This window comes from Callithrix jacchus, chromosome 9 (genome assembly GCF_049354715.1).
Source record: "Callithrix jacchus isolate 240 chromosome 9, calJac240_pri, whole genome shotgun sequence".
NCBI classification, from domain to species: Eukaryota; Metazoa; Chordata; class Mammalia; order Primates; family Cebidae; genus Callithrix; species Callithrix jacchus.
Window position 1 is genome coordinate 13,442,871 of NC_133510.1, and position 13,237 is coordinate 13,456,107.

Sequence of the window (13,237 nt, forward strand, 5' to 3'; positions counted from 1 at the left end):
TCAAAATTTGTGGGAGGCTGCTAAAGCAGTACTTAGGAGATTTATTAAATTATAAAAGAAAAAAAGTTTCAAATCCATTTCCTCAGTTTCCACCTTAAGAAATGAGAAATTAGGCCGGTCTCAGTGGCTCATGCCTGTAATCCCAGCACTTTGGGAGGCCGAGGCAGGTGGATCACCTGAAGTCAGGAGTTTGAGACCAGCCTGACCACCATGGTGAAACCCCGTCTCTACTAAAAATATAAAAATTAGCCAGGCACGGTGGGAGGCACCTGTAATCCCACCTACTTAGGAGGCTGAGGCAGAAGAATTGCTTGCACCCAGGAGGCAGAGGTCGCAGTGAGCCGAGATAGTGCCACTGCACTCCAGCCTGGGCAACAGAAAGAGACTCTATCTCAAAAAAAAAAAAAAAAATGAGAAATTATTGCTGAAATGAGGGTATGGTTAAAAAAAGATAGAAAGAAATGAGAAGGATAAGAGCTAATAAAAGCCAGAGTAAGTCAAAGGAAATAAAAATCAGAGTGGAAATCAGTAAAATGGAAAACATTAGAGAAAATCAATGAACCAAAAGCTGGTTCTTCGAGATAATAAAGTTGATAAAATTTTAGAAGATACAAATTATCAGAATGACAAATGAGCTGTATCATCAGTAAAGATTCTGTAGACATTAAAACAACAATAAAAAAATATACGAAGAACTTTATGCCAGTAAGTGCAATGATTTAAGTAAAATGAAAAAATGTCTCAAAAAAACACTAACAAAGCCCACTAAAAAGAAATAGATAATCTGAATAGCCCTATAAATATTAAGGAAAATTAGTTTTGGATTTAAAACCATCCCACAAAAAAAAAAATTCCAGGCTCAAATGACTTCACTGGTGAATTCTCCAAACACTTAAGGAAGAAATAACACCAATTCTACACAAACTCTTTCAAAAAACTGAAAAGAAGGAATGCTTACCCAACCAGTTTTATAAAGTCAGCATTACCCTGATAACAAAAGCAGACAAATACATTATAAGAAAAGAAAGTTAAAAATCAATATATTTCATGAACATAAAGGCCAAAATTCTAAACTATTTTAGGAAATCGAATCTAACAATATGTTAATAGGACAATATATTACGTAGTAAGCTTTATCCCAGGGATACAAAGTGGGTTTAACATTTTAAAAAATCAACACAGTGCTGTAGTCTCCGGCTCTTAAAATAAATGAATAAACAATGTGATTCATCCTGTTAACAAATTACAAAAGAAAAACTATATGATCATTTTATAGGTAGGAAAAAGTTTTTGACTAAATCCAACAGTCATTCCTAATAAAAACTCCCAGCAGTGAGGAGGAGGAGAAAACGTCCTCAACTTGATAGAGGGCTTCTACAAAAACCCCGCAGCTAACATCACACTTAATAGTGAGAGACTGCTGAAAAGACATGAGCAGGTTAAAAGTAAAAGGACAGAAAATAAACAAGCGTCTGTTCTTACCGCTTCTATTCAACATGGTACTGGAGAGTCTAGCCAAAGCAATAGGCAAGATAAGGAATTAAAGGTTATTCCGATCTAAAAGGAACAAATAACACTGCTGTATTCTCAGAAGACATGCTATTCTACATAGAAAATCCTTTGGAAGGCACAAAAAAAAAAACTGCTAGAACAACCAATCAGTGAGTTTAGCAAGTTTGCAGGATACAGGATGGGCATACAAAAATCAACTGTATAAGTATTAGGAATAAACAACCATAAATTAAAATTTAGGAAATAATGCCATTTACAGTAGCCTCAAAAATGTGAAATACTTAGGAATAAATCTGGCAAACGTTGTGAAAGATAAATGTACAGTCAAAACATTGCTGAGAGAAATTAATGAAGAGTAAAATAAATGCATATTCGGGATCAGAAGATTAAATATCTAAAATGTGAGTCCTTACCACAAAAAAAAAAACTTTTGAAAAAGAAGAGCTAAGTCTTAGGCTTAATTCCACTTGGCATTTATATTATCCTAAAGCACAGTAATGAAGACAGTGTGGTACAGATGTCAAAATAAACAGATCAATGGAACAGAATAAGATTCATCAACAGACCCACATATAAACAAATGACAAATTTTTGATGAAGGTATAAAGGCAATTTATTGGAATAGGATAGTCTTTTCAACGAATGGTGCTGGAATAAGTGAGTGCCTATACAACCCCCCAGATATGAACTTCAATGCACACCTTCACTGTAGACAAAAATTAACCCAAAATGAAACACAGGCCTAAATGTGAAGCCTAAAACTATAAAACTTCGAGAAGAAACTATGAAGCCTTGGGTTAACAAACATCTCTTTATGTGACATCAAAAGTATGGTTTGTAAAAGAACTAATCGATAAACCAGACGTCATTAAAATTTAAAATGCCTTTCCTTCAAAAGACACTGTTAAGGAAAGGAAAAACCATCCAGGTACAGTGACTCATGCCTGAAAGCCCAGCACTTTGGGAGGCCAAGACTGGAGGATCACTTGAGCCCAGGAGTTTGAGATCAGCCTAGGCAACATAGTGAGACCTCACCTCTAAAAAAAAAAATTTTTTTTTTAATTAGCTGGGCATGGTGGCATGTGCCGATAGTCCCAGCTACTTCTTGGGAGGCTACAATGGGAAGATCACCTGAGCTCAGAAGGTCAAGGATGCAATAAGCCATGATTGCACCAGAACACTTCAGCCTAGGCAACAGAGTGAGACCCCACCTCAAAAAAAGAAAAGGAAAATTACAAGACACAGAATGAAAAAAAAGTATTTGTGAAGTGCATTTCTGATAAAGGAGTTGTGTGTTAGAATATATGAAGACGGCCGGGCGCGGTGGCTCACGCCTGTAATCCCAGCACTTTGGGAGGCTGAGGCGGGTGGATCACGAGGTCAGTAGATCATGACCATCCTGGCCAACTTGGTGAAACCCCGTCTCTACTAAAAGTACAAAAAATTAGCTGGGCATGGTGGTGCGTGCCTGTAATCCCAACTACTCAGGAGGCTAAGGCAGGAGAATTGCTTGAAATGGGAAAATGGAAGTTGCAGTGAGCCGGGATCGCACCACTGCACTCCAGCCTGGCGATTGAGCTAGACTCTGCCTCAAAAAAAAAAAAAATGGAAGAAAATAGAATATGTGAAGACATCTCAATAACAAAGGATAAACTACTGATACACAAAAACTATAATCGCAAAATAATTATGCTGTATTATAATCAACATACTGTATGATTTCATTTATATAATATTCTAAGAAATGCAAACTAGTCTAGTTCACTGGCATGCGATGGCCACAGTGAAGTTGAGAGGAGGAATTAGAGACAGGAGAAACGGTTTTGGGGGTGACGGACATGTTCATTATCTCAGTTGTGGCAGTGGTTTCATGGGCATACACATATGTCAAAATTTATCATATTATACACTTTATGTGTGGTTTATTGTAAGTTAATGGGGAACCCAGTTCTCCAGTTCTTCCCCTTCCACTTCTCAAGGTTGTAATCTACACATCCATAATTCAGGCACTAAGGGGACACTCGATTACAAGGACAAAGAAAGAAAGGTAGCAAGCAATTCAGTCCAAGAAGTCCATAAATCAATCGAAGACTTGCTGAGCAGGAGGTAAAACAGAAAAGAGCTAACCCAGCAGCTGACAGGAACAGTCACTGTGGAGCGCCAAGTCCAGAAAGAAACAGCTATGGGCCCAGCCCGAGCCCCTCCCCGTGTTCATGCTGCTTGTTCTTTCTCCATAAACCAAGCCAATGTTTAACTGCACTGGACCCGTGGTCAGCATCTCCCACCTCCTCTGCCTCGCTGAGCATCTTGACAGCCTGCCACGAGGGACAAAGTCCATACCTGCAAGGAGAAGCTACTGGCCCTATAAGTATGAGAGGGGTCGGGGTGGGAGGGAGCCCAAGATGGGCCAGGTACAGACTGGGGAGTCCTGAAGGGCATTCCACCTCTTCGCCTCCCCAGGCACCACCATCAAAGATGGGAAGTGGAGTTCACAGTTACCTGCACCCCCATATCATCTATACTAGTCTCCTCAAAATTCTAAAATGTGCTAGCATTTTCTCCGTGAGATGGCAGAGATCACATCCCCATCCCAGAAAGGAATCACTCTCAGCCCGCTTTCTCAAAAGGAGCATGCTCCGTGGTGTCACTTGTAATGTTCCAGCCAATTTCTTAAGGCGTGAGCTGACGGTCTTCCGCTTGAGCAACAGAAGAGTGAGAAGCATCCATGAGTTCTGTGCTGTCCTCGGCGTGAGCCTGACCAACAGCGGGCCTGAGTCATTAGCTACACTTGGTAGCACATCGTCACGCCCCGCTACATTAGCCATTGCTTTTATAGAACAAAAGAAAAGTGCTTCTTATTTCTCCTCATTCTCTGTTACCTATCAACAGCATAGGGCTAATTAGACTTTCCTTGCTGCCAATGAAATCCTCTTTGTGTGGGCATCCCCGTGCACCCTCTTTACAAGCTGGAGCTGAGGCATCCTTCCCCTCCAGGCCCTTCTGAGAGTTCCTGCTGTGTACCTCCGGCCATGGCCTCACATGCGGACTCCAGTCCCAGGCATTCTGGGTGTTGAGCAAGCCTGTCTGCCCGCAGCCAGGGCCCAGGCAGCTGGAGAGGTCTGAGCCGAAGGCCCGCGTTCTGAAGCACCCAGGACCTGGGTATTGGAAGATTGAGGCTCTGAAGAGGGGTTGGAGGGGACAGGGAGGAAGAGAGAGCCTGTCCTCACAAAAGGTGGTGTCCAGCTGGTGTCCTGAGACTAGCAGAAAAATCAAAGGTTCTTGGCATAGGTAACTTCTGCCCCTAGTGAGACTTCAGCAACCTGGACTTAGAAGTTAACTGAAAATGTTGGCAGTTTGCTTGTCTGGGCTGAGATAGACAGGAAGGTGATTTAAACTCCCTGCTGGCTGTGGAGAGTCCCATCACCAGATCATCTCCCGCCACCTGCTTCCCACATCGCACCTCCTTAGTTACGCAGCATCTCCTTGTCCCACAACTGGTGCTTTAGGCAGGCAGGCTCTAATAGAAAACCATATTTGCTTTCCCGCCTGACAGGTGAGCGTGGAGGGCTGGAGGAGTAGTTCAAACGTACAGCTTCTTCAGCCGCCTCTCCAGCTCAGGGCCCCATCCCCGAGGCTGCTGTCCACTGGGCACGCTTACTACTACTCAGGACTCACATGGGCCTCCCCCGGCCCGGGAGGGAAATACTCAAGGAAGGAGTGGATTTTACCTACTCCCACATTTTGCCCCAATAACCCACATTTACTATTTCCATTTCTTTTCTCCCCATCTCCCTCATTATCTTAAATCCATTTTAATCAGTCATTGCCCCCAGCCCTCCACGGTAACTGCTCTTATCAAGGACGTCAGTGACTTCCAAGCTGCTAAAACCAACAACCAATTTCCTTTCCTCATTTTCTTAACCTGTCTGCAGCCTTTGCTGTGGTTAATCTCTCCCTCCTCCCTGATGTAATTTTATCACTTGGCTTTCCAAAATCCTTCCTTCTCTTGCTTTTCATTCTACTTTACCAGCTTCTCATTTTCTGTCTCCTCTGCTGGTTTCTCGTCTTCTCCCAGACCCACCAAACGTCCTTTCTTTCTTTTCTCAGACCATCAAAATGCTAATGATGCCCAAACCAAACATACACCTCCACCCAGATCTCGCTCACAAACTCCAAACTCACATTCTACCGCCCAGTTGCAATTTCTACTTGAACATCTAATAGAAACCTCAGCTCAACATTCCCAACATTCACTCCCTTATTTTCCCTTCAAAACCTGCTCCTCTGGGGCTAGGCACAGTGGCTCATGCCTGTGCCTTTGGGAGGCTGAGGTGGGCAGATCACTTGAGGCCAAGAGTTTTAGACCAGCCTGGCCAACATGGTGAAACCCCGTCTCTATGTAAAAATAATAAAACAACAACCGCAAAAAACCCTCGTGGCCTCTCATCTTCCTTCCAATCTCTCGGGTGAAAACTCTTGGTTTGTTTAGATGGGTGGTAGCAATGGAGGGGCTGAGAAGTGATCGGGTCCTGCATACCTCGTTGGGGGACTCTAGTCCCAGGCATTCTGGGTGTTGGGTCACTCACGCTGCCAGCAACCAGGGTCCAGGGAGCTTCCAGGACCAGGGTGTTTGGGTAGAGTCAATAGTTATGAGAGCTGGAGAGAATTAAGGATGGCTCCAAGATTTTTGCCTGATAACTGGTCACCTTCTGCCCTCACTCCCCTATACTGAGTTCTCAACGTAGCAGCTAGACAGATAATTTTAAAATGTAAGATTACTGCTGCTCAAAACCCTTCCCTGCGTCTGAATGTCACAAGAGTAAAAGCTGAAGTCTGAGAGTGGCCAACCTGCCATACCTGATCTGTCCCTTCCTGTCCCCAGCCCATTTGCTTCACCGACCTCCCTTTCTATTTACTCGCCCAGCTCCAGCCTTGAGTCCTCCTCAAACAAGCCAGACAGGCTCCGGCTTTGTTTAAACCTCTGTTTTCTCTGCCTGGAGAAAAGCACTTCCCCCCCACCCCCTGCCCCACAGCAGTCACATGGCCAGTTCTGTCACTCCTGGCAAGCTTTGCTCAAATGCTCTCAATGGCCACCCTTTTCAAAACTGCCGCCACGCACACCCCACATTCCCTATCTCCTTTCCCCAGCTCTCCCTGTTCTTTTCCTGTAGCACTCACTAATTCTGGAATGCCATCTACTTTACTTACTTATCCCATTTACTGTTTGTTGTTGGTCTCCCTCCTCTAGAATGTATGCCCTGTGAGGACAGGGAATTGGTCTGTTTTGTCTCTAGATGTATCCCAAACACCTGGAACGATTCCTGGCATATGCTACGTACTCAGTAAGTATTTGTTGGTGAACAATACAGCCAGGCTCAGGGCTTGGCTGGCTATGCACAGAGGCAACTGACGGAGACTGGAAATTCAGTAGGATGAAGCAGGTGTTTGGGGGTGGATCAGCCACAGGTCCTGGACAGCAGGGAGATTATTTACCTAGGAGATAACGGAGGTGGGCATCCCTCTCACTCACCTCCCTGAAAGCCTCCCTGTTGCTTCTGATTTCCGATGGGCTTCTTCGGATCCCTTTCTCAGCTTACCTGCCTTTTGACTATGGTTTCCAACTATTTGTCCGTGTTCTGTCATAGCCTTGACTCGGCCCTTTCCCTGCCTTGGAACTTGTTTCAAATTAGATCTACCAAATGTTGATGCTGGAGGAAACCAAAGAAGATGTCACTTATATTTTTAGTTTGGAACTAAAATTGTGCTTTGAGGACTTCTTCATCCCTGAGCTTCTCACTAAACAAATACTACCATAGTCAATTCTTTTATTATGGGCCCTTTCCACCAAGCACAAAACCAGCTACTTGGAGCTGTGAATTTAAAGAAAGGGCCCGGAAGTAGGATACATTACCGGAGGACAGCGCACCCTGGAGTACCCCAGCATCCTCTCCAGGGCTTGCTCAGAACACTCTTCCCATGCCCAGGAGCCCAGGCCCTAATCTGAGAATAGTGAGTTCAAATAGAAGCACTAAACCAGGAGGAAAGGGGTGGAAGCAATCTACAGGGTCTCCATTCTCCCCAGCCTTCTTCCCACATCAGCAGCAAAGGGTTCTCTCAGGAAGAGGCAAAGAGGCAGGAAGATGACAAGATGAAGTTTAAGGGCTCATTCTCTGTAGGAGTTTGCTTTGCCTGGGAGGTGAGAGGAGTTACCAGATGACAGAAAAGTTAAACTGCTGGGAACGCCAAAAGAAAAAACAAAAATAGGCAGGTCTAGGTTCCTCTGCTGACCACACACATCCATCAGCCCCCTTCCCTCTGCAGGGGAGCCGTTTCACTAACCCAGCTGGTGGCCCTGGGTGCCTCTTGCCCTCCAGAGCAAACCTGGGCCCCTACCTGCAGTCCCTCAGGACACTCCCCTCCAGCTGCTGCCATCCATCCACAAATGGGGAAGGAGTGCCCAGGCCCTGCACTCAGTAAGGGAAGAAGTCATGGGTAGGTGGCATAAGGGTTAAACAGAGAGAACTTGACTGGATGGCAGGACCCTCCACTGGAATCAGCGTGCTGGAAGGCAAGCTCTACCCATGGAGAAGGAGACCACAGCTGCCACCCTGCTGCCTCCACCTCCCCACACAGGACCCACACGAACAACCAAGGGTCGTGAGTGCTCTTTTCCCACCACAAGACACAGCCAACACATTCCCAGACCCACACAGATTCACCAAAGAGCCCCGGGACTCAAACACTGCCAGACAAAGGACTGGGGAGAGCCCCTATCCCCCGCACTCCAGTCACTGCTCCCCTCCACTTTCCTCTGCCAGCCAGTGGTTTGCATTAGACCTGGAAGGCACTCACTCCCACCTCTTCGTGCCATTCCTGCTAATTCTCAGGCCAGCCTTTACCCAATTCCAGAGAGGCTTGGGGAAAGCTGCTCACCTCCTAATCTCTCTACCACGTGAGGAGCTAAGCTGGTTACCAGGTTCCAGACCCAGAGTCCAAATGCCAGCTTAGTCCCCAAGTCTCCTGCTTTCACCCTGGGCCGGCTCTGTCTCTCCTGATTCTCCACAGGGAGGGTGCTCAGGCCTAAATTCCTAAACAAGCATGTGGAGCATCCAGCACTAGATAAAAAGTAAGTAGACCTTCCCTCTTCCCTCACAATGCAAACTGAGCAAAGTCCTGTGATTTCAGGCCACCAGCCAGAAATTCCTAGGAAGAAGGGACACATCAGCCCATTCCCATCCTTCTGAAAACATTCAAGTTAACCTCCAACCCAGGGCCAATCCCCAATTGCCACAGACCTGGGACCCAGACTCCATGGGCCCAGGGCATCTCTCTTGTGTTCTCCTCCAGCCCCAACCCCTAATCTCTCTACCACGTGGCTTTCTGTCTCCAAAATCATGGTGAGACTGAAGCTGGATGCATTCAGCAGCTCCTCCTCACCTGCGAAAGTGTAGGTGTTGCATTAAAGGACCTCAAGTCCTGTGGCCCATGAACTTGCCACTCCTCTCATCATTTTCCCTGGTGACCTACTTCTGTATTCCACATTCCTCCAGGCCCCATGCAGTCTCACTACAAAATCAGACCTGGGAGCCCCAACCCCATAAGCTTTACCCATCAGCAAGGGGATATTCCTAACCCACTGGCCATCATAGAAGTACGAGCAGAAATCTTCTGCTCGTATTTCTATGATGCCATGTTAAAATAGAAAGAGCCCTGGGCTAGTCATGTAACCTCTCTTGGTCTTAGTCTCTTACAGAGAGTCCTTAATGACTTCTAAGGGTCCCTCTAACTCCAGAATTCTATGCATCTATGGAAGTCTCAGAGGGGCCATAAGCACAGGAGATGAAAGTATCCTCCTTCCAAGGGTGGGTGGGGTGGCACGAGGGCTCTCACCTCCCCCATTTTTGTAGCAGAGATAGGGAAACCTCCAGACGTTGCCTAAGCCAATGATCTCCCCGGCCACTGACAGCACAAACTCAATCTTGTTGTTCCAGTGCCCCCGCTCCAGGGTGCCATCTTCCTCCTTCTTTTCCATGACTGGATACGCTGGTTTTGTCTCTCCATTACTGGTTGTGCCTGAGACCCTGCTATCCATCCCACCTGGAAAACAAGTGGGATGCTCTGTTACTGTTGGGAACCCCAGAAGGAAAGCCCTCCTCCTCCTTTTACCAACAAATCCTTAAGGGAATGAATGCACTGGAAGAGGTGAATTTCCAGTCGCTTCCCTGTAGACCCAGGCCCTCCTTAACATCTCTCACTGGTAAAACTGGGTGACAGCTGCTACTGAGAAGATATATTCCTTTCCTGTTTCAGGAAGAAAAGGTTGGTGCTGAAGGACAGTCTTTGCTTCCACTATAAGGTCCTCTTGGGTTGAGGTTTGTGGACATGGAGGATCCTGTTCACGGGCCCCTATGCTGTCTAAGTCCTCCCTGCTGCCCTGTGGTCAGCCTCCTCGGGATTTGCATATGCTTCAGTCTCTTCACTCTGTATGCTGGGGAACATTGAAAGGATGGGATATTACATGTTCTCAAAGCCACCAATTTCCCTTTCAGGAATTTACCCTAAGGAAATAACTGTGACTGTGAGTAAAAGGTATGGCATTAGGATATTTATTGTTTATAACAGTGAAAAATCAGAAAGTACATAAATGGTCAAAAACGATAGGTATGTTGATAAATTATGGCACACTCACATAAAGGACAGACAATCGTAAAAACCTGTGTTACAGAAACAGGTGTATCAACACAAAAGGAGGTTCACAATATATAGAAAAAGCAGTACGTACAATATGATCATGCTTGACAAATACTTTATAAAGTCTATATAGGCACGGAGTGATTGGGATGTCCACCAAAATGTTTCTCTTTCAGCTGCTGGATTATAGGAACACTTCCTTATCTGTATTTTCTACGTTTACATCAAAGAATATGTTTTACTTTTGTCATATAAAAATGAAAGGCAGTTTTTTAAAAAATCCTGCCAAAGGATTGGGAGAGGTTGAGTGGAAAGAGGAATTGTGAAGAAGATGAGGTGATATGTCTAAGCACTCCTTCTATGTCTTTCTGAAATCAACATAAGGGAGGGATGAACCATGTGCTCTTTTTCTTTTCTGGTGATGACAAATGTAGGAGTCTGTGACGGTAGAGAAGATGACATAAAATACAAAATCACAGTTTCAACCATTCACTGTCAGAAATGACCCATTCCAGACCACTACTGGGAGTGAGGATGGCTGGATGTGCCTCATGTTTAGTCGGCAACTACTATAGACTAGGCACTTCACATACATTCGTTTCATTTCATCCTCACTACAACCCTGAGATGTAAACATTACCTCCACTTTATAAATAAGGAGGGTGCAGCTCGGAGAGGTTAAGTAATGTGACTGCTGCTGCCATGTAGCTAGCAAATTGCACAGCCAGGACTTCCACCCCCTCTGCCCCTGCTCTTTCAGTGCCATCCCTTTGACTACATTGGCTGCCTAGTTTCACTGGAGTGTCTACTCTAAGCATCTTCTGATGACTCTGCCTTGATTTTGCACAGTGGCGTCTTTTCTGGAGAAGTAGGCAGATGGACTTTTTTCTAAGCTTCAAGTCAAGTTCATGTTAACAGAACTTTCTCAGCAGTAACTTCTTCTGGCCACAGACTCTCCTGTGGCTCTGACCCAGAAAGTTAGAAAGTCAGGGAACAGCAGGCATTTATGTTTATTTGATAAATTAGGGAATGAGCTCCAAAGATTGCGGATTGCAAAGGAGAAACTCAAGTAACTGGTTCCAAGAAGGCTCCTCAGTCATTTTGGGAAGGTTGTCTAAGATTGTGCTGGCCTCCCCTCCCTTTACTAGCTGATGGAAGTCTCCCAGTCATGGAAAGCCTTCCCTTCTCCATCCTCCCAGACCCTACAAGAAACAGTAGCCCTTTTCTGGCTCCCTCAGCCTCATTAGAGCTGCTTCTCAGAGGTAGCATATTGTGTCTGAAAGGCCATGAGCTGTAGAGCAGATGAGGCCAGGTTCAAACTTTAGTTTTTCTCATACCAGTGCCTGACTCCAGGGAAATTAATGAATGACTCTGAGCCTTAGTTTGCTCATCTGTAAAAGTGGGAATGATAGATAGGATATACTTAGATATAAGAATTAAATGAGGAAATGTATATATATATACATTTGCACTTAATAGAATAACAGGTACTCAAACTTTCATTTTCTTTCAGTCCTGTCAAAGAGTTGATCATTGTCTCATTTCTCAGAGAAGAAAGACTTTGTTGCTACAACACCAATGAGCCCCGGCCCTAACAGCCGAAGAGATGGTGGTCCTGGCACCTCTGATTGCTCTGGTGTATTCTGTGCCGTGACTTTCACCATGGCTGGCCCAACCTTACTACCTCCTGTCAGCCCTGCTCTCTGCTCCCTTCCTACTCGTGAGGAAACTGCTACCGCTCTGCAACGGTCTGCCCACCCAATGCAAAGACAGCAACCTGCGTGACTTTGACTGGAGAGAAGTAGAGATCCTGATGTTCCTCAGTGCCATTGTGATGATAAAGAACCGCTGATCCATCACCGTGGAGCAATACATAGGCAACATTTTCATGTTTAGTAAAGTGGCCAATGCAATTCTTTTCTTCCGCTTGGATATTTGCATGGGCCTTTTTACATCACACCCTGTGTAGTGTTGCTGATGATGTGCAAACCCCCACTATATATGGGCCCTGAGAATATCAAGTACTTCAATGATAAAGCCATTGATGAGGAACTAGAACAGGACAAGAGGGTCACTTGGATTGTGAAGTTCTTTGCCAATTGGCCTGATGACTGCCAATCATTTGCTCCTATCTATGCTGACCTCTCCCTCAAGTACATGGCTAAATTTTGGGAAGGTTGATGTTAGATGCTATGTAAATGGTACAAAGTGAGCACATCACTCCTCACCAAACAACTCCCTATGCTGATCCTGTTCCGAGGTGGAAAGGAGGTAATGTGGCGGCCACAGATTGACAAGAAAGGACGAGCTGTCTCATGGACCTTCTCTGAGGAGAATGTGATCCGAGAATTTAACTTAAATGAGCTATACCAGCAGGCCAAGATGCTATCAAAGGCTGGAGACAATATCCCCGAGGAGCAGCCTGTGGCCCCAAGCCCCACCAGCGTGTCAGATGGGGAAAGCAAGAAGGAAAAATAAGATCCTCACCTTGGCAGTGCTTCCTGTCAATTCCAGACTCCTTCCGTAACCACAAGCCTAAAGTTACAGCTTTTTATTTACGTTTTCCCTTTGGCTGTGACTGGGTGGGGCAGGGTGCTGCTTCTGATTTTTAAAGAGGCATCTAGGGAATTGTCAGGCACCCTACAAGAAAGCCGGCCATGCTGTGGGCCAACTGTTTTTCACTGGAGCGAGAAAGAGCTCTCATATGGTGGAGGAGGAAATGGTTTCCCTCCAAGATTGGGCCAGTGTTAACTGCTTATCAATGATTCAGACATCTCCATGGTTTCTTCGTGAAACTGTGGTTTTGAAGAGGGAGACCCAGGCATCTCAGATCAACTTCCAATTTTCATATGTGATTCCTAATACTGTAAACCAAAACCTTTTCATATGTAATTCCTGAGTCTGTAAACCAAGACCCTTTTCATATGTAATTCCTGAGAGTGTAAACCAAAGCCCTTTTGATATGTAATTCCTGAGACTGTAAACGGAGACCCTTTTCATATGTAACGCTCTAAACCTAAGATTCTTCCACATG

The 13,237-nt window shown here is 45.3% G+C and overlaps 1 protein-coding gene and 1 pseudogene across 5 annotated transcripts in view; one reads left to right on the forward strand and one right to left on the reverse strand.

The window, feature by feature from the left end:
• The window catches only part of SLC6A13 (solute carrier family 6 member 13), a 49,015-nt gene that overhangs the window by 27,810 nt on the left and 7,968 nt on the right, over nucleotides 1-13,237 (reverse strand). For 2 of the 4 annotated variants that reach the window (XM_035255359.3, XM_035255357.3), the window contains exon 2: nucleotides 9,403-9,609. The exons of the other annotated variants lie outside the window; for them this stretch is intronic. In XM_035255359.3, coding sequence (XP_035111250.1) covers nucleotides 9,403-9,604 — 202 coding nt within the window. In that variant the 5' untranslated portion in view covers nucleotides 9,605-9,609. The remainder of the gene's footprint in view (nucleotides 1-9,402; nucleotides 9,610-13,237) is intronic. 4 annotated transcript variants of the gene reach the window in all.
• LOC118144089 (thioredoxin-related transmembrane protein 2 pseudogene) lies at nucleotides 8,511-12,821 on the forward strand (annotated as a pseudogene). Its single transcript, XR_013522485.1, has 2 exons — nucleotides 8,511-8,638; nucleotides 11,717-12,821. The product of XR_013522485.1 is annotated as a thioredoxin-related transmembrane protein 2 pseudogene (transcript).